This window comes from Salmo salar, chromosome 07 (assembly GCF_965601325.2).
Source record: "Salmo salar chromosome 07, fSalSal1, whole genome shotgun sequence".
Classification (NCBI taxonomy): Eukaryota; Metazoa; Chordata; class Actinopteri; order Salmoniformes; family Salmonidae; genus Salmo; species Salmo salar.
This window is the reverse complement of record NC_138297.1, coordinates 57,199,507-57,223,092: the sequence shown is the minus strand read 5'-3', so window position 1 is coordinate 57,223,092 and position 23,586 is coordinate 57,199,507. Positions and strand designations below refer to the sequence as shown.

General features: G+C 46.2%; 1 protein-coding gene across 1 annotated transcript in view; it reads left to right on the top strand.

The window, feature by feature from the left end:
* Positions 1-23,586, top strand: part of snd1 (staphylococcal nuclease and tudor domain containing 1) — a 320,313-nt gene that overhangs the window by 31,074 nt on the left and 265,653 nt on the right. Inside the window, exons 10-11 of the mRNA XM_045722231.2 lie at positions 5,916-6,020; positions 21,545-21,646. Coding sequence (XP_045578187.1) covers positions 5,916-6,020; positions 21,545-21,646 — 207 coding nt within the window. The remainder of the gene's footprint in view (positions 1-5,915; positions 6,021-21,544; positions 21,647-23,586) is intronic.

Sequence of the window (23,586 nt, the reverse complement as noted above, 5' to 3'; positions counted from 1 at the left end):
AAAACTATTTGCAGAGGTATTATTTCTCCCGTCTGCCTCTCTTCTTCTCTCCCCCCAGTCAGCTATGGGACTAACTGAGCATCTCAGAATGCCTCGCGGGAGGTGCTTGTGTGTTCAGGATTTCTCTAAAATTGGTCTAGCTCCAAGCCCGATTCCCAATAGCCGCCCACACAAGCTTGACTGGTATCCAAGGGTGGTTGTCTCCCATGTATATCTCAGCAATTGGGGTTTGTTCAAATACTAGTCATCCTTCCTTCGTTCTCTAAAACAATGTAAGATCTGATGGGGTTGGATCATTGATCCGACCAAGTGTGTGTGACCCGTACGTGTGCTTACTTCCAAGTGAGCTTGATATGTTTGCCCACCCTTCCAAGTGAGCTTGATGTACAGCCCATGTTTGCTGTGTATGTCACAGGTAGGTCTGAGTGGGTGTGTTTGTGCCTTTCCCAAGTGATCTTGATGTACAGCCCATTTTGTTTATACCACACATTGATCTCTCTGTGTGGGCGGGTGGGCCTCAACTTGTCCACTGTTCCCCAGCTGAGCTTGATGTAGACTTCATGTTTGTGAATGTCACAAGTGGGTCTGTCAGTCATTTCTCTTTGTTTTGGCAGCCATCTTCTTCCTCTCCCTCTGTCCCAGCCAGTCCCAGCACTCTCCTCTCTCTCTCTCTCTCTCTCTCTCTCTCTCTCTCTCTCTCTCTGTCTCATCACTTTATTACCAATCTGTTTGTCCTTCTGCGTTGGAGAGGGGGAAAAAACTGTTGTTGGTAAAATGGAGAGCGATTCTAGCCATTTTCACTGGAGTGGGATGGATCAGTCACAGCGTGAATCCTGACTGATGTCCATCTCTCTGTTCCCTCCCCTTCTCTCCCGGGAATCCCCCCTCCATGTGGAATGTGTGTATATACAATTCGCGGACTTGTGTGCAATTGGGGCTGGAACTGTGGAACAAACAGTTTAGCTTAAGTTAAAAGGACTGGCAATAGATCAATGTGATGCTCTACAATGTGTGAAGATGCAGAAATAATTGTGAAAGTACGATGTATAGTTTCAATGTCTCTTTACAATGAATGGGTGGTACATTTCGTTGTCGGGATGTTTTACATAATGTGTTATTGTTACATCTAAAAGTCATCACAAAACGGCCATGTTAATCGTTCATTATAATGTACTTGACTTCTCCGACAATTGCAATGTGAATATATTAAGGTCGTTCAGTACGTGGAGTGGTGCTGTAGATTACAGCTCTTCTCTCCCTCTGCTCTGAGTGGTGCTGTAGATTACAGCTCTTCTCTCCCTCTGCTCTGAGTGGTGCTGTAGATTACAGCTCTTCTCTCCCTCTGCTCTGAGTGGTGCTGTAGATTACAGCTCTTCTCTCCCTCTGCTCTGAGTGGTGCTGTAGATTACAGCTCTTCTCTCCCTCTGCTCTGAGAGGTGCTGTAGATTACAGCTCTTCTCTCCCTCTGCTCTGAGTGGTGCTGTAGATTACAGCTCTACTCTCCCTCTGCTCTGAGAGGTGCTGTAGATTACAGCTCTTCTCTCCCTCTGCTCTGAGTGGTGCTGTAGATTACAGCTCTTCTCTCCCTCTGCTCTGAGTGGTGCTGTAGATTACAGCTCTTCTCTCCCTCTGCTCTGAGTGGTGCTGTAGATTACAGCTCTTCTCTCCCTCTGCTCTGAGTGGTGCTGTAGATTACAGCTCTTCTCTCCCTCTGCTCTGAGAGGTGCTGTAGATTACAGCTCTACTCTCCCTCTGCTCTGAGTGGTGCTGTAGATTTACAGCTCTACTCTCCCTCTGCTCTGAGTGGTGCTGTAGATTACAGCTCTTCTCTCCCTCTGCTCTGAGTGGTGCTGTAGATTACAGCTCTTCTCTCCCTCTGCTCTGAGTGGTGCTGTAGATTACAGCTCTTCTCTCCCTCTGCTCTGAGTGGTGCTGTAGATTACAGCTCTACTCTCCCTCTGCTCTGAGAGGTGCTGTAGATTACAGCTCTACTCTCCCTCTGCTCTGAGTGGTGCTGTAGATTACAGCTCTTCTCTCCCTCTGCTCTGAGTGGTGCTGTAGATTACAGCTCTTCTCTCCCTCTGCTCTGAGTGGTGCTGTAGATTACAGCTCTACTCTCCCTCTGCTCTGAGAGGTGCTGTAGATTACAGCTCTACTCTCCCTCTGCTCTGAGAGGTGCTGTAGATTACAGCTCTACTCTCCCTCTGCTCTGAGAGGTGCTGTAGATTACAGCTCTACTCTCCCTCTGCTCTGAGTGGTGCTGTAGATTACAGCTCTACTCTCCCTCTGCTCTGAGTGGTGCTGTAGATTTACAGCTCTACTCTCCCTCTGCTCTGAGTGGTGCTGTAGATTACAGCTCTTCTCTCCCTCTGCTCTGAGTGGTGCTGTAGTTACAGCTATGAAGCCTGGTAAAATACGAGAAACCTTTTTCAACATCTGAGGCAAAATCACTCTTTGGAACATGCAGGAAGTTTGAGTTTGCGCCACGGTGTTACTGTTCCTCAGCATGTTGACTCAGTACTGTTACTCTGTGTATAGAGCCAAGTTACTGTTACTCTGTGTATAGAGCCAAGTTACTGTTACTCTGTGTATAGAGCCAAGTTACTGTTACTCTGTGTATAGAGCCAAGTTACTGTTACTCTGTGTATAGAGCCAAGTTACTGTTACTCTGTGTATAGAGCCAAGTTACTGTTACTCTGTGAATAGAGCCAAGTTACTGTTACTCTGTGTATAGAGCCAAGTTACTGTTACTCTGTGTATAGAGCCAAGTTACTGTTACTCTGTGTATAGAGCCAAGTTACTGTTACTCTGTGTATAGAGGCAAGTTACTGTTACTCTGTGTATAGAGCCAAGTTACTGTTACTCTGTGTATAGAGCCAAGTTACTGTTCCTCAACATGTTGACTCAGTACTGTTACTCTGTGTATAGAGCCAAGTTACTGTTACTCTGTGTATAGAGCCAAGTTACTGTTCCTCAGCATGTTGACTCAGTACTGTTACTCTGTGTATAGAACCACGTTACTGTTACTCTGTGTGTATAGAGCCAAGTTACTGTTCCTCAGCATGTTGACTCAGTACTGTTACTCTGTGTATAGAGCCAAGTTACTGTTCCTCAGCATGTTGACTCAGTACTGTTACTCTGTGTATAGAGCCAAGTTACTGTTCCTCAACATGTTGACTCAGTACTGTTACTCTGTGTATAGAGCCAAGTTACTGTTACTCTGTGTATAGAGCCAAGTTACTGTTCCTCAGCATGTTGACTCAGTACTGTTACTCTGTGTATAGAACCAAGTTACTGTTACTCTGTGTATAGAGCCAAGTTACTGTTCCTCAGCATGTTGACTCAGTACTGTTACTCTGTGTATAGAACCAAGTTACTGTTACTCTGTGTATAGAGCCAAGTTACTGTTACTCTGTGTATAGAGCCAAGTTACTGTTCCTCAGCATGTTGACTCAGTACTGTTACTCTGTGTATAGAACCAAGTTACTGTTACTCTGTGTATAGAGCCAAGTTACTGTTCCTCAGCATGTTGACTCAGTACTGTTACTCTGTGTATAGAACCAAGTTACTGTTACTCTGTATGTATAGAGCCACGTTACTGTTACTCTGTGTATAGAGCCAAGTTACTGTTCCTCAGCATGTTGACTCAGTACTGTTACTCTGTGTATAGAGCCAAGTTACTGTGTATAGAGCCAAGTTACTGTTCCTCAGCATGTTGACTCAGTACTGTTACTGTGTATAGAGCCAAGTTACTGTTCCTCAGCATGTTGACTCAGTACTGTTACTCTGTGTATAGAGCCACGTTACTGTTACTCTGTGTATAGAGCCAAGTTACTGTTCCTCAGCATGTTGACTCAGTACTGTTACTCTGTGTATAGAGCCAAGTTACTGTGTATAGAGCCAAGTTACTGTTCCTCAGCATGTTGACTCAGTACTGTTACTCTGTGTATAGAGCCACGTTACTGTTACTCAGCATGTTGACTCAGTACTGTTACTCTGTGTATGGAGCCAAGTTACTGTTCCTCAGCATGTTGACTCAGTACTGTTACTCTGTGTATAGAGCCAAGTTACTGTTAATCTGTGTATAGAGCCAAGTTACTGTTCCTCAGCAGGTTGACTCAGTGCTGTTACTCTGTGTATAGAGCCAAGTTACTGTTCCTCAGCATGTTGACTCAGTACTGTTACTGTGTATAGAGCCAAGTTACTGTTCCTCAGCATGTTGACTCAGTGCTGTTACTCTGTGTATAGAGCCAAGTTACTGTTCCTCAGCATGTTGACTCAGTACTGTTACTCTGTGTATAGAGCCAAGTTACTGTTCCTCAGCATGTTGACTCAGTACTGTTACTCTGTGTATAGAACCAAGTTACTGTTACTCTGTGTATAGAGCCAAGTTACTGTTCCTCAGCATGTTGACTCAGTACTGTTACTCTGTGTATAGAGCCAAGTTACTGTTACTCTGTGTATAGAGCCAAGTTACTGTTACTCTGTGTATAGAGCCAAGTTACTGTTACTCTGTGTATAGAGCCAAGTTACTGTTACTCTGTGTATAGAGCCATGTTACTGTTACTCTGTGTATAGAGCCAAGTTACTGTTACTCTGTGTATAGAGCCAAGTTACTGTTACTCTGTGTATAGAGCCAAGTTACTGTTCCTCAGCATGTTGACTCAGTACTGTTACTCTGTGTATAGAGCCACGTTACTGTTCCTCAGCATGTTGACTCAGTACTGTTACTGTGTATAGAGCCAAGTTACTGTTACTCTGTGTATAGAGCCAAGTTACTGTTCCTCAGCATGTTGACTCAGTACTGTTACTCTGTGTATAGAGCCAAGTTACTGTTACTCTGTGTATGGAGCCAAGTTACTGTTCCTCAGCATGTTGACTCAGTACTGTTACTCTGTGTATAGAGCCAAGTTACTGTTACTCTGTGTATAGAGCCAAGTTACTGTTCCTCAGCATGTTGACTCAGTACTGTTACTCTGTGTATAGAGCCAAGTTACTGTTACTCTGTGTATAGAGCCAAGTTACTGTTACTCTGTGTATAGAGCCAAGTTACTGTTCCTCAGCATGTTGACTCAGTACTGTTACTCTGTGTATAGAGCCACGTTACTGTTACTCTGTGTATAGAGCCAAGTTACTGTTACTCAGCATGTTGACTCAGTACTGTTACTCTGTGTATGGAGCCAAGTTACTGTTCCTCAGAATGTTGACTCAGTACTGTTACTCTGTGTATAGAGCCAAGTTACTGTTACTCTGTGTATAGAGCCAAGTTACTGTTACTCTGTGTATAGAGCCAAGTTACTGTTCCTCAACATGTTGACTCAGTACTGTTACTCTGTGTATAGAGCCAAGTTACTGTTACTCTGTGTATAGAGCCAAGTTACTCTTCCTCAGCATGTTGACTCAGTACTGTTACTCTGTGTATAGAACCACGTTACTGTTCCTCAGCATGTTGACTCAGTACTGTTACTCTGTGTATAGAGCCAAGTTACTGTTACTCTGTGTATAGAGCCAAGTTACTGTTCCTCAGCATGTTGACTCAGTACTGTTACTGTGTATAGAGCCAAGTTACTGTTACTCTGTGTATAGAGCCAAGTTACTGTTACTGTGTATAGAGCCAAGTTACTGTTCCTCAACATGTCTCAGTACTGTTATTGTTGGGAAGAGCCGTAACTAAGCATTTCACTGTTGGTCTACACCTTGTTGTTTACGAAGCATGTGATGAATACCATTTGAATTGTTTGTTGTCGGACTAAAGCCTTCTCTCTCTGCTCTGTGTAAACTAGGCTCAGTTCAGCTCAGCCCACTGTGCCAATTCTCTAGAAAGCAGCTGTCCTCTCCATCCTCCAAATGGAGGCGCGATGGGCTGCCTCACTAACCTCTGTCTCTGTCTCTCTGTCCCCCCCCCCCCCCCCCAGGTGATGCAGGTCGTCAATGCGGACGCCGTCGTGGTCAAGCTTAACTCTGGCGAGTACAAGACCATCCACCTGTCCAGCATCCGACCCCCCAGGATCGAGGGCGAGGTACGCGCACCCCCCCCTCCCTGTATCTTTGTGTTGGTATCTTGTCCTTGGCTTGGCCACCCTGACACAGAGGATCATTACCAGCTCCATAGGGGCGCCTGCTGTCAGAGACACTGTTTGGAAAGGCACTTTCCCTCCCCCAGTCTTCTTTGAAAAGGCATTCATTGTCTGTCTCTCTCTCTTCTCTCTGTGTGTCTGTCTCTGTGTCTCTCTCTCCGTCTCTCCCACCCACCCCTGTGTAACTGTCTCTGTGTCTCTCTCTCTGTGTCTCCCACCCACCTCTGTGTAACTGTCTCTCTCTGTGTCTCCCACCCACCTCTGTGTAACTGTCTCTGTGTCTCTGTCTCTCCCACCCACCTCTGTGTGTTTGAGTGCAGCACTGCAGAGAAGTGGGCTGATCCATCCTTTCCCTTACTCACAGCTCGCCGCGCTCACACAATGAGAGACAAATGCAAACACTGACAGTCTTTCATTCACTTCTCATGTACTCCCAGTCACCACTGTAAGACAAGCACGCACACTCACTGTCACCAGGCACTCACACAATTATAAGCACGCATACTTAACCGGTCACTACTCTGTCACACTCATGCTATCAGAACACAACTTTCAGTCTGTTCCCTTCTCGTACACAACAAACACACACCCCTACCACATCCACATGTCTGTATATCTCCACTTCTCCATTTGTGTGTTTCCTCCCATCTAAGCCCTGCTAGAGTCCTAATCAGATTTCAGTGTCTCTCTGGTCGGGTATAATAAGAAAAGAGAGAGATGGACAGAGGTTTTTAATGGCGCCCTTAATGATGGAAGAAGAACAGTAGCTAAATATAGTCATGTGGCCACCGCCAGGACGACCAGACTGGAATTAGCTGGCGACCCCTGACCCCGTCTGCTATTGGCCCCATGATGATGATTCGGCACTCAGTGTAATTGGAGGAGGAGGCACTTCCTGGTAAAAAAAATATACAATGTAACCTTTATTTAACTAAGCAAGTCAGTTAAGAACAAATCCTTATTTACAATGACAGCCTTCCCCGGCCAAACCCGGACGACGCTGGGCCAATTGTGCACCACCCTATGGGATTCATAATCACGGCCAGATGTGATGCAGCCTGGATTCGAACCAGGGACTGCAGTGACGCCTCTTGCACTGAGATGCAGTGCCTTCGACCGCTGTGATACAGCCTGGATTCGAACCAGGGACTGTAGTGACGCCTCTTGCACTGAGATGCAGTGCCTTCGACCGCTGTGATACAGCCTGGATTCGAACCAGGGACTGTAGTGACGCCTCTTGCACTGAGATGCAGTGCCTTAGACCGCTGTGCCACTCAGGAGCCCAGGTTTCCCTTTATTTCCTCCCTGATGCTGGGCTCTGTCTGAAATGGCACCCTGTTCCCTATATAGTGACTGCATGGTACCCCCTTACCACTGATACCAGGTCAGTTTACCATCCTCTCTAATGGTTAAGGTTATGGTTGTGGGTTAAGTAATCTGATCCTAGATCAGTGTTGAGGACCAGGAACAACTTCTACCTAGACTATGATTGCGTGATGCTTCATCACTAACCGAGACTGAGGAGGAGGCATTTCCTGTTTCCCTTTCTCCTACCTGTATTGTTCCTAGTTGTCAAGTACATTCAGTACGCCAGCCTTCTCTTCCGCTGTCCTTCAGCCTGCGTCAATAGGGAGTCGTTGGTATTGGAGAGGAGCAGTTAGCAGTAGAATCCTACTTCTATGGCCTCGAGCCCTGAGAGCAACTTGGAGTTGAGTACTTCTTGTGGGCAGTAACAGGCTTTTTGTTTCTGACGCAAGCCAATTCAATTTGGACTATTATCTCATAGAAGCTCTTTGTGGCATGGAAGACAAAGAAGAGCGATATACAAAAGAAAGCCTCATTGGTGAATTCTTGTACTGTATTTAATGGTGCTGACAATGACTATTAGTCACCAATGTGCTGACTGACGTATCTAAAATGAATGAATGAAAAATGTATGCAGTCTGCTAATTGACTGAAATGTTAATGCGCTGCTGGAAGTGTTGGGTGTGCAGTGTTCTGAGTGGGCTGGAATCCCTGTGAAGACGGAGCCTTGTTTCCTACCAAGAGTGGTTCAATATCTCCTCATAGGCACTTCATTACATAGGATACATCTCATTGTACAACGGGGCCAGTGTGATTGCAGGCTTTTGTTCCAGCCAAGCAGCAACAAGTCTACTTCAACTCATCAGTCTTGATTGGTGATGAGTAGAATCGGGTGCGTTGCTGCCTGGCTGGAATGAAAGCCTGCACCCCCAAACCCTGTATTGGGTGCTCAGGTGTTTTGGACAGATACGGCTAAAGAAACACTTCACATGCGGACAAGGCAGTGTAGGAGCAAATGAATGCTGCAGGCCTTTTTTCTGTTGCTTTTGAATAGCCTACCTTTCAATACTTACTAGGTGGCAGATGGATTTAAAAGGTTGTCGTCATCATACGGAAATGGGCACAATACACATTCAAATGAAGCGTATGACTGGTTAAAGCTTTTTTTAATGTCGGAATTGTATCTTTATTTGTTTTTTGATAGCCTACTCAGAATGCTGTTTAAGATGGCATAATCTCTTCTAATTTAGACTGGAGGTGTCTGAAGATCGTCATGGGGATTTCTATTCATATTGTAATGTGTAATTATTGCAGACAGGGAGAACATTAATCTGTCAATATAGACAATGATTTAGCAGTTGGAGGCTTATAGGGTATACACTTTTACTTTTTCCTCTATTACCCTTCATGCTGCATCTTCCCCTCCTCCCTTGTCCCCTCTTCACCCTCTCTCCCTTCCATTGTTAGCATCTCAGATCATTAGAATACTTTGTACTCCTCCTCCTCTCACTGTCCCTCTCCTTCTTTCTCTCTGTTTCCTTCCCTTTCACCCTTATTGCTTTCATTCTCTGTACGCTGTCTCATTCTCTGTACGCTGTCTCATTCTCTGTACGCTGTCTCATTCTCTGTACGCTGTCTCATTCTCTGTACGCTGTCTCATTCTCTGTACGCTGTCTCATTCTCTGTACGCTGTCTCATTCTCTGTACGCTGTCTCATTCTCTGTACGCTGTCTCATTCTCTGTACGCTGTCTCATTCTCTGTACGCTGTCTCATTCTCTGTACGCTGTCTCATTCTCTGTACCTTGTCTCATTCTCTGTACGCTGTCTCATTCTCTGTACGCTGTCTCATTCTCTGTACGCTGTCTCATTCTCTGTCTCTGGTGCGTTGTCTCCTCTTGTGGATCAGAGTGGTATACTATGAAACCAGCTAGATCTACTCCGGATAAAGAAATAAGTATGTATTGTCACATACACCAGATAGGTGCAGTGAAATGTGTTGTATTACAGGGTCAGCCATAGTAGTATGGTGCCTCTGGAGCAGATTAGGGTTAAGTGCCTTGCACATTGGCAGATTTTTCACCTTGTCGGCTTGGGTATTCTGACCAGCGACCTTTCAGTTCTGGCCCAACGCTCTAACCGCTAGGCTACCTGCTGCTCTTAAACTGTATGAAGCTAGCCAGATTCAGTTAGCTTCACATTCCAGGTCAGGCTTCATCTGTATTACGATGGTGGATATTACTCATCCGCCTGCCGCTAACTGTAGCAGGCATGTAATTGCTCGTGCATTAAGACAATCCATTGACGAGTCAGAACTATTCATTGAAACAATGCTGAAATGTCAATCCATGGGCAGGTCAGTGCCACATTTTACATTTGTGCCGAAAGAAAAGTTATCTTGCAAATTCATCAGGCTATGGTGTGAAATAGACTTTTAGAATTGTCTTTATTTTATTACTTATTGTTAATGCCATCTTTGCTGTGCTGATCAATGCATAGGTATCTTTTCCTCCCACCCCTATCACTCCTTCTTTACCTTGTGGCCATAGACATATAATACATCAACTCAGCAAAAAAACAAACGTCCCTTTTTCAGGACCCTGTCTTTCAAACATAATTAGTAAAAAAAATCCAAATAACTTCACGTCTTCATTGTAAAGGGTTTAAACACTGTTTCCCATGCTTGTTCAATGAACAAGCCGATCGTACTCACAGGGAATCGTCCTTGCAGTGGCAGATCACGGGTAACAACACCTGCACAGGATCGGTACATCCAAACATCACACCAGCGGGACAGGTACAGGATGGCAACAACAACTGCCCGAGTTACACCAGGAACGCACAATCCCTCCATCAGTGCTCAGACTGTCCGCAATAGGCTGAGAGAGGCTGGACTGAGGGCTTGTAGGCCTGTTGTAAGGCAGGTTCTCACCAGACATCACTGGCAAGAACGTCGCCTATGGGTACAAACCCACCTTCGCTGGACCAGACAGGACTGGCAAAAAGTGCTCTTCACGGACGAGTGGTGGTTTTGTCTCACCAGGGATGATGGTCGGATTCTCGTTTATCGTCGAAGGAATGAGCGTTACACCGAGGCCTGTGCTCTGGAGCGGGATCGATTTGGAGGTGGAGGGTCCGTTATGGTCTGGGGCGGTGTGTCACAACATCATCGGACTGAGCTTGTTGTCATTGCAGGCAATCTCAACGTTGTGCGTTACAGGGAAGACATCCTCCGTCATGTGGTACCCTTCCTGCAGGCTCATCCTGACATGACCCTCCAGTATGATAATGCCACCAGCCATACTGCTCGTTCTGTGCGTGTTTTCCTGCAAGACAGGAATGTCAGTGTTCTGCCATGGCCATCGAAGAACCTGGATCTCAATCCCATTAAGCACGTCTGGGACCTGTTGGTTCGGAGGGTGAGGGCTAGGGTCATTCCCCCCAGAAATGTCCGGGAACGTGCAGGTGCCTTGGTGGACGGGTGGGGTAACATCTCACAGAAAGAACTGGCAAATCTGATGCTGTCCATGAGGAGGAGATGCATTGCAGGACTTAATGCAGCTGGTGGCCACACCAGATACTGACTGTTACTTTTGATTTTGACCCCCCCCCCCTTTGTTCAGGGACACATTATTCAATTTCTGTTAGTCACATGTCTGTGGAACTTGTTCAGTTTATGTCTCAGTTGTTGAATCTTATGTTCATACAAATATTTCCCCATGTTAAGTTTGCTGAAATTAAACACAGTTGACAGTGAGAGGACGTTTAGAAGGGTTTTGTGACCTCTGACCCTCGTAATGTGACTGTTAAACTCATGGTTACACAAGCAATGGCTGCCAGTTTTGTCTTGAATGTGAATCTATGGATTATGTCTGGTTGGTTGCGGCTGTCAGTTGGTTTTTCGCAAATTTCTAAATACAATCTCAGGAAAGTGAATCCTTACTAAATGTGATTAGGTATCTTAACATTTAAAAAAAGTGATACAAAAAAACATTTGATGTAATGAAATATTTAATCAGTAGTCTTCTTCAAATGAAGAGGATGATGATGATGATGATGTAATCTTTGCAAGAGGGAGGATATCTGGTTTCATTGGTCCTCAGCTCGTGGCTCGGACACTTCATTCAGGATAAATTGAGTTAGCCCTGAGGTAGCCTTTTAGTTCTGAAGGATTCTTTGGGATAAACATTTTTACCTGGCTAAAAGGCGTGCGACTTTTGTAATACTGGTTATTCTGAGTTGAACTCAGAGTTGACCAAAGTTACCTCGATAACTCGTCAAACCTGATTCGTAGTATAGGGCTCAGGGAGCTCTTTGTGTCTGTGTTTTCCACTCTTTATCCTTTGCAGAGTCATTGCTTCCCTCATTGGCCAGTGTGTCTGTACAGTATGCCTCTGCTTCCTTTGTTGTGACAGGCATGTCTGCATCTCTCTTCATCCATCCATCCATCCACTCCTCCCCCTCCACCATCTCTTCAATCTCCCTGCCCTCTATTCTCTCCCTCTCTTTCTGTAGCTCTCTCTGTATCTCTCACTCTGTATCCCTCTATTCTCTCCCTCCTTTTCTGTAGTTCTCTCTCGTCGTATCCCCCTCTCTCTCTCCCTCTCTGGCTGTACCAGATGCTTTGACAGCATGTACTTTGTGCTCCATTGCACGGTCGTATGTTTGGGGAAGGCTGGGAGAGGGGTTAAGACCAGCATATGGAGACAAAGATGTGCATTCACTGCTGTACGTTCCTCTGTCTCCGTCTCTGTCTCTCTGTGTTCTATTAGCTAACCCTAGTGTTACGTAAAGGCCAAATGCGACGCCCAGAGTAGGAAGAACACATGCATACTGACACACTACAGCATTTGTCCTTGAGAGAAAGTGTTTGAGAGTTGGAAGTGGAAGGAAGTCACCAGTGTTGCTGGTCCAGTTGTCTGACGTGCTTCTGGGGTGACAGAAAGACCACATCCCAAATGTCACCACGTACGTGCACTATATGTAGGGGGACATCTCTGCTAGCCCTACTTTCCCTACTGCCAGATGTCTGCTAAATGCTAATCTCACTCCTGATCAGTTGCCTGATTTTGTTAGGAAGCCCACACATGTTCTCCTAAGCTGCCTGTGTCAGTAGACAGACTGGAATTGGCTTCTCGTAAGTAGTCTTACGCGCACGCTCACAGCTTGTGGCTACACTGCCTTCTGTGACCTCCCTCAGTTCCACAGTAAAAGACGTGGGGGGGGGGGGGGGGGGGGGGGTGTGTGTGTGTGTGTGTGTGTGTGTGTGTGTGTGTGGGGACCCCCTCCCTGTCCCTCCAAGCTTAATTGGGACTTTGGGGAGTTTCCAGGGCCAGTCCTGTGTGTGACCGTATGGGGAGGTTCCAGGGCCAGTCCTGTGTGTGTGTGACCATATGGGGAGGTTCCAGGGCCAGTCCTGTGTGTGTGTGTGGCGCCGTATAGGGAGGTTCAGGGCCAGTCCTGTGTGTGTGTGTGGCGCCGTATGGGGAGGTTCCAGGGCCAGTCCTGTGTGTGTGTGGCCGTATAGGGAGGTTCCAGGGCCAGTCCTGTGTGTGTGTGTGTGGCGCCGTATAGGGAGGTTCAGGGCCAGTCCTGTGTGTGTGTGTGGCGCCGTATAGGGAGGTTCAGGGCCAGTCCTGTGTGTGTGTGTGGCGCCGTATAGGGAGGTTCAGGGCCAGTCCTGTGTGTGTGTGGCGCCGTATGGGGAGGTTCCAGGGCCAGTCCTGTGTGTGTGTGGCCGTATGGGGAGGTTCCAGGGCCAGTCCTGTGTGTGTGTGTGGCGCCGTATGGGGAGGTTCCAGGGCCAGTCCTGTGTGTGTGTGTGTGGCCGTATAGGGAGGTTCCAGGGCCAGTCCTGTGTGTGTGTGTGGCCGTATGGGGAGGTTCCAGGGCCAGTCCTGTGTGTGTGTGGCGCCGTATAGGGAGGTTCAGGGCCAGTCCTGTGTGTGTGTGTGTGTGTGTGTGGCGCCGTATGGGGAGGTTCCAGGGCCAGTCCTGTATGTGTGTTTGGCGCCGTATGGGGAGGTTCCAGGGCCAGTCCTGTGTGTGTGTGTGTGTGGCGCCGTATGGGGAGGTTCCAGGGCCAGTCCTGTGTGTGTGTGGCCGTATGGGGAGGTTCCAGGGCCAGTCCTGTATGTGTGTGTGGCGCCGTATGGGGAGGTTCCAGGGCCAGTCCTGTGTGTGTGGCTGTATAGGGAGGTTCCAGGGCCAGTCCTGTGTGTGTGTGGCCGTATGGGGAGGTTCCAGGGCCAGTCCTGTTTGTGTGGCCGTATGGGGAGGTTCCAGGGCCAGTCATGTGTGTGTGTGTGGCCGTATGGGGAGGTTCCAGGGCCAGTCCTGTGTGTGTGTGTGTGGCCGTATGGGGAGGTTCCAGGGCCAGTCCTGTGTGTGTGTGTGTGGCCGTATGGGGAGGTTCCAGGGCCAGTCCTGTGTGTGTGTGTGTGTGGCCGTATGGGGAGGTTCCAGGGCCAGTCCTGTGTGTGTGTGTGTGGCCGTATGGGGAGGTTCCAGGGCCAGTCCTGTGTGTGTGTGTGTGTGGCCGTATGGGGAGGTTCCAGGGCCAGATGCGATGACCAGTGCACAGATGAACTGTGACAACCACCCCCTCCCCCCTTCACCTTTCTGGGTGCTGGGACTTCCTCCAACCATGGGACATGACATGTCCTTTGATTGACAGGGTGTGGGACAAATGGTGACTAGCCACAGTGAAACATGACTTCACGTTAAGGGTACCAACCCTTTTTAGGCTTTGCTTCCTCTCTCTCTCTCTCTCTCTCTCTCTCTCTCTCCCCTCTGGGCCTCTCTCCGTTCTCTTTTTCACTCAACCATGTACTCTTCCCCTCTTACTTTCTCATCCCTCCCATCTGTCTCCTTCCCTCTCTCCTCCTCTCCTCTGGTGTGGCAGTGGTGTATTTTCAGATGTGAGTTATTTTGAGCAGGCCGGGTTGGAGTCAGCTCTTTTCTTCCCCTCCCTCCCTCTCTCTCCAGCCAGCCTCTGCAGCAGTAGCAGGCAGCAGGACAAGCCTGGAGAAAACGCAATAGTAGAGGGGGGAGATGTCAGAACAGCTCAATGAGTCACTGTTATACCCACTCCCTCCCTGTGTGTGTAATGGGGGGTTAACGTATAGCATAAGAGATGACGACAAACCGTCTTCTTTATGTAATGGGAACATACACAGGAAGTGTCTCATCCTTAGGTGGAATGTATAGCTCTGACTCCTTTCTGTAGCTAGTGTGTATGTCTCATACTTATGTGGACAGAATTGCTTCCTCTCATCTCTACAGCTAAACTGTGTGTGTGTCATGCTTCTGCGTACAGTATCTATTTGCCATCAAAGTGCCTGGTGTTATTTTTTAGTCTGTTTGTATTTAGTGGAAGATGTTATATTCTGTAGCTCTTCCTCTCTTTGTTTTGCTCTGCTCATGCCCTCACCCCTCTCTCTCGCCATCTATCTCACTCCCTCTTGCCTTCATACCCTCCTTCCTCCCTCATGTCTCTCCATGCGTTCTCTTCATTTTGTTGTGCCTGTGGCCTCCAGCGTGGCGCGCTGACCCCGTCATCTGGGGTCGTCCCACTGCACGTCCCCCGTGACTCATCTCACACCCCATTGGCTGTTTGACATTTCCCCTACGCCGGTTGGACCCCCGCGCACCTTGCCTGCGATTGGCTGAAAGTTTTTGGCCCACGCATAACCCAGCAGCTCTTATGTCATCGCCTACGATGGAGTAGGCAGAGATGATGATGATGATGATGATGATGATGATGATTGTTCTCAGTGAGACTGACAGTGGAGTTAGCGAGGAGTGTGTTAGCTAGCTACGTCAATGGGTCAACCTGCGTAGCATTGTGTGATGTGGTAGTACGGAAAACATACGCAGACGCAAGAGAAACGGGGAAAGCTGCTGTGACTTTAATAAATAAAAACATCTTACCTCAGGATACTTCACATGAGGACTCTTCCAGAAAAAGGAGCAATCGGATGTTTAAAAAATTAACAAAATTAAGTCTGTCGTTGAAGATGGTAGAGGATGGGGATGTTATAGTGAGTGTGTGTGGAAGATGGATGATTGCAGCCTGAGTACCAGTCTCTTCAGCTAATCCACTTTCTATAGTCCATGTCATGTGCCAAAGATACAGGCCTCTCTGCCATCTTCAAATATAAACATTCTATCATCAATGAGTTCCAGGAGAACCCAGGAGTTGGGGTGTGTGTGTGTGTGTGTGTGTGTAATCACAGTGTTTGTTGACATGGCTCGGGTGTGTTTTTGTTTGTGTTTTTGAGCTAGCGCCATGTATGTCTTGTATTAAAGCTTCAGGCTCTGTACTCCTCCGTCCCTCCGTCCCTCTCTCTCTACAACTGTTTCATGCTCATTTATTTAGGGAGGTCTTTACACATGCAGTCAGTCTTAAATGCAGGTCGTTTCTCTCAAAGGCCCCCAATGTACAGTTCCATTTCAATGTTCGTTCTCTCTCTACAGGCTTGCCAGCGTGCACACATACCATACACACACTGTGGGATTAAAATTGATTAAATTCTTTAGTTTTTGTAAAATACTCTTTATTCATTTTTTATAAGATGAATAAAAAGTTCATAACTAAAATATAGTTGTTGCATAAATATTCAGTCCCTTTGTTTTAGGCAAGGCTAAATGAGTATAGGAGTACGATGTACCCTACGATGTACTCCTATACTCAAGTCAGTTAAGAACAAATTCTTATTTACAATGACTGACTAGGAACAGTGGGTTAACTGCCTTGTTCAGGGGCAGAAAGACAGATTTTTACCTTGTCAGCTCGGGGATTCAATCCAGCAACCTTTCGGTTACTGGCCCAACGCTCTAACCACTAGGCTACCTGCCACCCCAAAACCGGGACTGTGTCAAATAATAGGGGTTGATTTATGAATGATTAACCCTTCTTCTGACCCCCCCTCACACACGCACACTACCGTTCAAAAGTTTTTAGGACACCTACTCATTCAAGGATTTATCTTTATTTTTACTATTTTCTACATTGTAGAATAATAGTGAAGACATCAAAACTATGAAATGACATATGGAATCATTTAGTAACCAAAAAGTGTTAAGCAAATTGAAATATATTTGAAATTCTTCAAATAGCCACCCTTTGCCTTGATGACAGCTTTGCACACTCTTGGCATTCTCTCAACCAGCTTCATCAGGAATGCTTTTCCAACAGTCTTGAAGGAGTTCCCACATGTGCTGAGCACTTGTTGGGTGCTTTTCTGTCACACTAATGTCCGACTCATCCCAAACAATCTCAATTTGGTTGAGGTTGGAGGATTGTCGAGGCCAGGTCACCTGATGCAGCACTCCATCACTCTCCTTCTTGGTCAAATAGCCCTTACACAGCCTGGAGGTGTGTTGGGTCATTGTCCAGTTAAAAAACAAATGATAGTCCCACTAAGCCCAGACCAAATGGGACGGCGTATCGCTGCAGAATGCTGTGGTAGCCATGCTGGTTAAGTGTGCCTTGAATTCTAAATAAATCAGTGTCACCAGCAAAGCACCCCGACAACATAACACCTCCTCCTCCATGCTTTACGGTGGGAAATAGACATGTGGAGATCATCCGTTCACCCACACAGCGCCTCACAAAGACACGGCGGTTGGAACTAAAAATCTAAAATTTGGACTCCAGACCAAAGGACAAATTTCCACCGGTCTAATGTCCATTGCTCGTGTTTCTTGGCCCAAGCAAGTCTCTTCTTCTTATTGGTGTCCTTTAGTAGTGGTTTCTTTGCAGCAATTCGACCATGAAGGCCTGATTCACACAGTCTCCTCTGAACTGTTGCTGTATCTGTCAATTGAACTCTGAAGCATTTATTTGAGCTGCAATTTCTGAGGCTGGTAACTCTAATGAACTTATCCTCTGCTGCAGAGGTAACTCTTGGTCTTCCATTCCTGTGGTGGTTCTCATGAGAGCCAGTTTCATCATAGTGCTTGATGGTTTTTGACCATGTCTTAAAGTAATGATGGACTGTCGTTTCTCTTTACTTATTTTAGCTGTTATTGCCATAATATGGACTTGGTCTTTTACCAAATAGGGATATCTTCTGTATACCCCCCCCCCCCCCCCAATAATTATGCTGTGGATGATGTATCAAACCACTCAGGTACCTCAAAGATGCAGTCGTCCTTCTGAACTGAGGTGCAGGTGGGGATGGAAACTGCTCAGGGATGTTACCATGAAGCCATTGTTGATTTTGAAATGAACATAGAGTTCAGTGGCTGTGATGGGAGAAAGCTGAGGATGGATCGATATTGTAGTGACGCCACAATGATGAACTAAATGACAGTGAATAGAAGAATACAGAATATTCAGAAACATGCTTCTTGTTTACAAAAAGTCACTAAAGTAATACTGCAAATATACACAGCAAAGCAATATTATTTTTGGTCTAAATGCAAAGCCTTTGTTTGGGGCAAATCCAACATGTCACTGAGGAACTGCCTCCTTATTTTCCAGCATGGTGGTGGCTGCATCATGGTATGGGTATGCTTGACATCGCCAAATATTAGGGGAGTTTTTCAGGATAAAAAGAAACTGAATGGAGCTAAGCAAAGGCAACATCCCTGCTTCAGTCTGCTTTACACCAGATACTGGGAGAGGAATTCCCCGTTCAGCAGGACAATAACCTAAAACACAAGGCCAAATCTACACTGGAGTTGCTTACCAAGAAAGACAGTGAATGTTCCTGAGTGGCCAAGTTACAGTTTGGACCTAAATCTGCTTGAAAATCTATGGCAGGACTTGAAAATTGCTGTCTAGCCATGATCCCCAGCATCTTGACAGACCTTGAAGAATTTTGAAAAGAATAATGGGCAAATATCGCACAATCCAGGTGTGTGAAAACGATCTTATAGACTTACCCAAGAAGACTTACAGCTGTAAGCAATGGCAAAGGTGTTTCTAACATGTATTGACTCATGAAGCTGAGTACTTATGGGATGACCATTTAAAAAAAAAAAAAAAAATCATCTTACATTGTTTTTTCTTCTGTTTGACAAGAGTATTTTGTGGAATTGTTGGCAAAGAAATGACAAATCAATTTGAATCCCACTTTGTAACAATAAAATGTGAAGAAATCCATGGGGTCGGAATACTTTAAGGCACTGTACACACACACACACACATCCCTCCCCAATCCCACACTCCTCCCCCATACCAGCACATTCCACACCACATGACCCCCATGCTCGGGGTCAGTAGGTCATGACCCCTTGTTTTTTTTCAATCCCCTACAGCTACGCAGCTCTTTACAAGCCAGCGTCATGTTTTTGTGCTAGTCATACATTTAGTCTCAACCAGGGGTCATTTATAGTGAAAGGAATTTACCCCAAATAGAATATAAGTCCCAGAGGGAATTATGTTGATATTAGTGTCATGTTGGGACTAAGTGCATCGCCATCAAATAGGACTTTCTCTACGACCTTCAGTTGTAGCATTGAATATAATGGTGGGGGAAAGGACGGGGACCTGACTCCGACACTTTCAAGTTGACTAGCGAGCCCATTCTATATGATTTCCTCTTTTGTCTTCAATCAGGGAATTATGGATAACTCTTGTTTAGGGCTGCAAAATTATGGGAACTTTTTCAAGAAATTCCATGGTTTTCCATGGTAGGAGGGAATATGAAGGAACTCCAGATTTCCCCAGATAACCAGGATTTTGGGAAACCAGGGGATTTATTGTATTTACAGTATCCGTACGGTTATATATCCAACTGTCTCAATCCTCTGAAATGGCTTCGTGTCCTTGTCGCCTTTCAATATTGTCACTGTTAATGAAGGGAATGACTGCTTAAATGGGTATTAGAACACATCCCCTGTTTCTCTCTGCCCTGCGTCATTTATCACAGATCGATGCCATCCTTTGAGGCCTTAAAAGTTAGCTTGGGTGTGTATTGTACAGACATGCTACCTACCATGAACATCAATGGGCCTACAGGACTGTGAAATGGGCAGAGCAATGTTTTTGAGCATTTTCTATCATGCGCTGTAGAAGGTGGAAGTAGGATGAGTCTGACGTTAGACATCGCCAATTGTTGACAGTAGAACAGTATATTAGTTTATATGGCCAGTTTATGTGAAGGCTCAGTAGCTGGAGTCATACAAAATGCGTTAGACCCATCGCATGGTAAATTATTGTGTGGTTCCTGCGGATCAATGCCTGCTATCGATTCCCGGGCCTTGTGGAATCGTTTTATGGCCCTCCTTTTTAAAAAGAAAAGTGATTTGGGGCCTTTTCGTTCCATCTCTCCATCTCTCGCTCCCAGCCACTTGTATTTTTGTGTTCCATTGCCATGGTTACTGGGAAGCTGTGTCCTCACACAAGGTGACATTAGATGCGTCCTTGGGTCACATGGGCTTGATTGTGTCCGCTCTAGAGGATAGAATCTCTACACAGATATTTATAGTCTCTTCCTAACAGATTTAGATGGATAGAGGCTGTCCTCTCTTCCCCTCTCTTTTCCTCATCTTCCTCCTCAAATCACTGTCTCACTATCTGTCTTCTTTCTCTCCGCTCCTTCCCCCTGAGGGGTTTCACACTCTTGTAGAACAGGGGAGACGATAGGTCTGTGTCCTCTCTCTCTCTCTCTCTCTCTCTCGCTCTCTCATATTTATATATTGGCACAGTACAGATGTACAGATTACATTTAGGTCTTTTTCCTTCCTGACTTGGATCCTTTCTTGAGCGAAACACCTCATTAACAAATGTTTGAGTCTTTCTGCGAGGTGAAGTAGTGTGAGTAGTCTTGACCCAAGTGTAGTTGTATCTGGGCATGGTACCATCGGCTGATAATGGGCCTTGGCAGACACAAAATGGAGGAGTTTCCTTAGACACATCATGGTGGATTCAGTCCCTAGGCAGTATACCAAAGACCCCCTCATCCCAAGGTAACTGAGCTTCAATGAAAGGCCTTTGTGATAAGCCCCAGTGGAAACAAAATGGAGGTCGGCGGCTCTGGGAATCAGCAGGAGGGGAGTTCCATTGGCCAGGTGTGAGATTGATTAGCTTACCTCTCAAAAGCACTGCGCTTCACTGAGCTGGTGAGGGGGAGGGGGGGGGGACCTAATCGACCCAAACATCATTACACTTTGGCCGAGGTTAACGGAAACCACATTAGGCGGTTAAGATTATGTGATTTCTGCCGTGGCTGGAGTCGCTCCTGTGAAGCCAGGTGCCTGGCTCACACGGTCAGGTCAACTCTTTTTGAATGATGTTCTCTAATCGCTAAGGGCGCTAGGCTAGCATCGGTAGACACGTTCAGAGGGAATCTGTTTCAATGGAAATGGAGCGTGGGTGTGGATGCAGTTTTGTAACGCTGGTTTCTCTTGCTATAAACTGAGGGGTGGGCTTCTGCACCCAAAGCCCATGCTCCTGTGAGACACAAACATACTGCCCCCTGTTGCCTCTTCTCCAGAACTTTCCAAATGCTCAGCTGCACAGCGCACGTGTCAGCACCGACACAAGGAGAACGACTAGAACATCCCAAAGGAGGAGAGGAAAGGGCGAGCACCGTGTGTGTGGGGAGAGATAATAATGGTCTTGGTAGAATGGGCGGTAAACACAGAGCTATTGTAATCCATAGCCTTATTTCTTTTTGCATTTGTGCGTGTGTCATTTCTTTGTGTGGGTGTGTTTGTCATTCACTGTAATTGTTGTTGTGTTCCTGTTTCTGTGTGTCTGTCCCTGATACTGAAGGAGGACAAAAAAAATAACTCTTTTGAAAATGCAAATGGATTCTATTTATGTTCTGTTCCTGCCTTGTGTGTATTTGCACGTGTTTGTGTGTGTGTGATGCTGTCATTCATGCCGGGGTGTTTATGATCCAGATGGAACAATGGCACCAGTCCTCATCCCATCTCCCCAGTGACAGGACTCCTGAGTGGGAACGGTAAACAACTGAGCCCAGCAGCTTTCAGTGCAGTGGGGATTCAGACTGGTGGGGAAGAAAGAGAGAGAGGGGGAGTCGGGGCCACTGCAGAGAAACAAGAAGGTTGAGAGGGATGGCTGGAAGTCAGTGTTTGAAGACGTTTTAATAACTTTCTCTCTCTTTCTGTCCCCCTCTGCTTTCCCCTTCTCTCGTTCTCATCCTGTATCTCGCTGTCTCTCTCTCTTTCTCCTTTCTCTCTGCAGGAGAAGAACAAAGACAAAGACAAGCGTTTCCGTCCCATCTACGACATCCCCTACATGTTTGAGGCCCGCGAGTTCATGAGGAAGAAGATCATTGGCAAGAAGGTAAGAGAACCACGCCCACAAGTCCCACTCACGTAGAGCTGTAGTTGACTAGATCTGCTCTAGAGGCTCTCTCTGAAGATCTAGTGTAGTCTAGATCAGTGGTTCCCATCCTTTTTCCATTACTGTACCACCAACTGAGTTTCTCTCTGCCCGGAGTACCCCTGAAGTACCCCGTCATGTGTGTTTGTCTTCTCCAGTACCCCTGAAGTACCCCGTCATGTGCGTTTGTCTTCTCCAGTACCCCTGAAGTACCCCGTCATGTGCGTTTTAGTCTTCTCATGAGTCTTCTCCAGTACCCCTGTGGATTGGCCAAGTACCCACAGTGGGAACCACTGGTCTAGATCATCCATTTTCTTTCTTGCGCTGTTGTCTTGAAACAAAACACACACACACACACTCCTGTAATAACTCACCTGCTATTTTAACTTGTTTGATTCATGTCAAGTGACATGGGAGTTGTCCCTCCACTCCTACCTCATACACTGACTGACCATTTGATTTGAATCAGGAGATTCAATCTAGTCGCTCCCGATCTGGGCCTTACATCTCACTCCCTCTGGGCGGAAGTCATGTGTGGCTCCAGCCCTGTGGCTCTGCAGATTTAAACGGGGATTTTTGTGTGTTCGTGTTAGTAGTGATTTGTTGGGCCCATACATGCTGGGCCAATGTAGTTTACATGGTCTTCACAGCAGGGCCCGAAGTACTACGCTTAAGAGTGATTTCAGAACACGCAGGCACACACAATCCTCTGGGCTTTTCACAACACCGAGCAAGGGGCCATGAGAGTTCAGTATTCAATAAGAGTTTGGAAACTCGTCACGCCCCTCATATTCGTTTTAATCATCAACGTTAATGATTTTTTTAATGAGGCGATGTTCTATATTCTCCCTCGAAGCTAGTGTAGAGTGAAGCGACAGTAATGATTGCGGCGTGCTATTTGTGATTTGCGAAGACTGAATCAAGTCAGAAGTTCTTAGTCTGTCAAAGTGCAAAAACACAGTTAAATGACCCCCCCCCCCAACATGGTTTAACTGAGTGAGAGGAGATCATTCTTGCTGTATGATTAGTTCTGTGTGTGGTATGGGTGTAACGGTACATGTATTCGTACCAAACCGTTCAGTACGGGGATCTTGGTTCGGTCCGCACTGTGAACCCAAAATACATTTAAAGGTTTTTTAAACACTCTGCCTATAGGCTGTGCCTGCACTACGTTGTATGCCTCTTGAGTAAATCTGAGCAGAGTTTTGTTTTCAGGCTATTCCGTCAGACAACTAGAGCACATTGTAATCAAAATTCGAATCTTAATTGCCGCATTTCAAACTGTCCTTTTGTGAGGCGCAGCCGGGAACTAGTTCTGTACGATGGCGAGTGGTGGGGTCGATAAACCAGGAGGATTCTCTCCATCGGTTAATCTCCAGTTTGGGAACATTTTGGTTTCCCACAAGAATACAACAGCGATGGACAGAAATTGTCTCCACGAGAATACAACGAGAATAGCCTATGCAGCTGCCAACACCTCAAACATGAAACATGTTGACACATTTACGCCGACATCACCTCAGTATTACTACCACTGGAGACAAAAACCCCAACAACTTCGTCTCCCCTCTGAATTGAAGCAGCCCTTCGCAGCTGATTCTGACCAGGCAAGATAAATGACAAGAGTGAAAGGTCAAATCAAATAACATTTTATTTGTCACATGCGCCGAATACAACAAGTGTAGACCTTAGCGTGAAATGCTTACTTATGAGGCTTTAACCAATGATGCAGTTCAAGAAATATAGTTAATAAACTAAAGTGAAAAAAAATATAAAGATGCATCTAAAAGTAACATAAGAAAATGACATAACAATAACGAGATTATATACAGGGGGAACCGGTACCGAGTCAATATGCGGGGGTACAGGTTAGTCAAGGTAATTTGTAAAGTGACTATGCA